This window comes from Trachemys scripta, chromosome 16 (assembly GCF_013100865.1).
Source record: "Trachemys scripta elegans isolate TJP31775 chromosome 16, CAS_Tse_1.0, whole genome shotgun sequence".
NCBI lineage: Eukaryota > Metazoa > Chordata > Testudines > Emydidae > Trachemys > Trachemys scripta.
This window is the reverse complement of record NC_048313.1, coordinates 7170929-7172397: the sequence shown is the minus strand read 5'-3', so window position 1 is coordinate 7172397 and position 1469 is coordinate 7170929. Positions and strand designations below refer to the sequence as shown.

Sequence of the window (1469 nt, the reverse complement as noted above, 5' to 3'; positions counted from 1 at the left end):
GGGGGGGGGTGTCTCTAGTCCCAGGAGGGGCCCTGAAGGGGGGTGATGGAGAGACAAGACCTGGGTGGGGGGGGTCACAGGGAGATGGTGGGGCGGCCTGGACCCTCTGGCTTCAAGAGGTGTTTGGGTTGATGGGGATACGAACCCCGTCTCCCAGCAGCGCCTTGGCCCATGTTGGGGAGGNAAGGGGGGTGATGGAGAGACAAGACCTGGGTGGGGGGGGTCACAGGGAGATGGTGGGGCGGCCTGGACCCTCTGGCTTCAAGAGGTGTTTGGGTTGATGGGGATACGAACCCCGTCTCCCAGCAGCGCCTTGGCCCATGTTGGGGAGGGGGGGGGGCAGGGTACGTACCCACCGTCTCTCAGCAGCGCCTCGGCCCGGCCCTGCAGCAGCCGGTAGAAAGATGCCTGGTAGGCAGCGCGGTCGGGGCGCTGGGGGTCAGCCCGGGGGCAGTACACATTGATCACCGTCAGGGTGGTCTCCTGTTCTGCCGACGTCCTGCGGGGGGAGAAGGCAGAAAACGCAGTGTGTGTCAGGCTGGCATCCCCCCCCCCCCCCCACTTGCCAACAACCATCCCCCCACACCTGGCTCCCTGCCCCCCAACCCAGCACTCTGTGGGCACCTGGCCCACGGCTCCTCGCCCCACGATCCTCAGGGACAAGGTCCCCCCCCGCGCCCCTCACCGTATGCGGTGGTGGGTGATCACCGCACGCCCCTCGCTGTCCAGCGCCTTCAGCTCCTGGTGCGTGAAGGCCCCTAGGTCTCCGTAACAGCCCACGGCGCCACCCTCCCCGGGCCGGGCCAGGAGCCCGGAGAGCCCCTCCTCCGCCGCCAGCGGGGTGGCACTGTCCTTGCAGAAGGTCGCCACACCTGGTTGGGGGGAGAGAGAGAACCCAGGAGTCCGGTGCCAGCCCCAGCTCTGGGAGGGGAGTGGGGAGGCTGGTGGTTGGAGCAGTGGGGAGCCCGGACGCCTGGGTCCCGAGCCGCCCCGGTTACCTGAGTAGCCGCTCCGGGTGCGGCAGAAGCTGAAGTAGGAGTTGTAGCCATCCACCATGGCCAGCGGCTCCTCCAGCAGGTCCCCTGGGGACACGGGGTCACCGCGGGGTCAGGCTGGGCTCTGCCCCTCTCCCCCATCGCTCTGGGGGCAGGTGGGGCCCCCTTGTGCGTGGGGCCCTTTGATCCCTGACCCCCCCCCCCCGCTCTAACCAACCCCCGCCCCGCAGCTCATTGACCTCTGACCCCATCACTACTTCCCCAGCCACGCCCTGTGACCCCTCTCTGTGACCCTTGCCCTACTCCTTTCCCTTAGCTCCGCCCCTGTGACCCCTGCCCTTTGACCCTTTCCCCACTGGACCTCCCGCCCCAAGCCCTGCCCTTTGACCCCTGATCCTGCTCCCTTCCCCTGGCTCCGCCCCTGTGACCCCTGACCCCTCTCTGTGACCCTTGCCCTACTCCTTTCCCTTAGCT

At 68.3% G+C, this 1469-nt stretch overlaps 1 protein-coding gene across 1 annotated transcript in view; it reads right to left on the bottom strand.

Moving 5' to 3' along the window:
• Nucleotides 1–1209, bottom strand: part of APEX2 (apurinic/apyrimidinic endodeoxyribonuclease 2) — a 2649-nt gene extending 1440 nt beyond the window's left edge. Inside the window, exons 1-3 of the mRNA XM_034792911.1 lie at nt 999–1209; nt 686–872; nt 353–499 (exon numbers count right to left, since the gene is read on the bottom strand). Coding sequence (XP_034648802.1) covers nt 353–499; nt 686–872; nt 999–1056 — 392 coding nt within the window. The 5' untranslated portion in view covers nt 1057–1209. The remainder of the gene's footprint in view (nt 1–352; nt 500–685; nt 873–998) is intronic.
• Between the last annotated feature and the right edge of the window lie 260 nt (nt 1210–1469).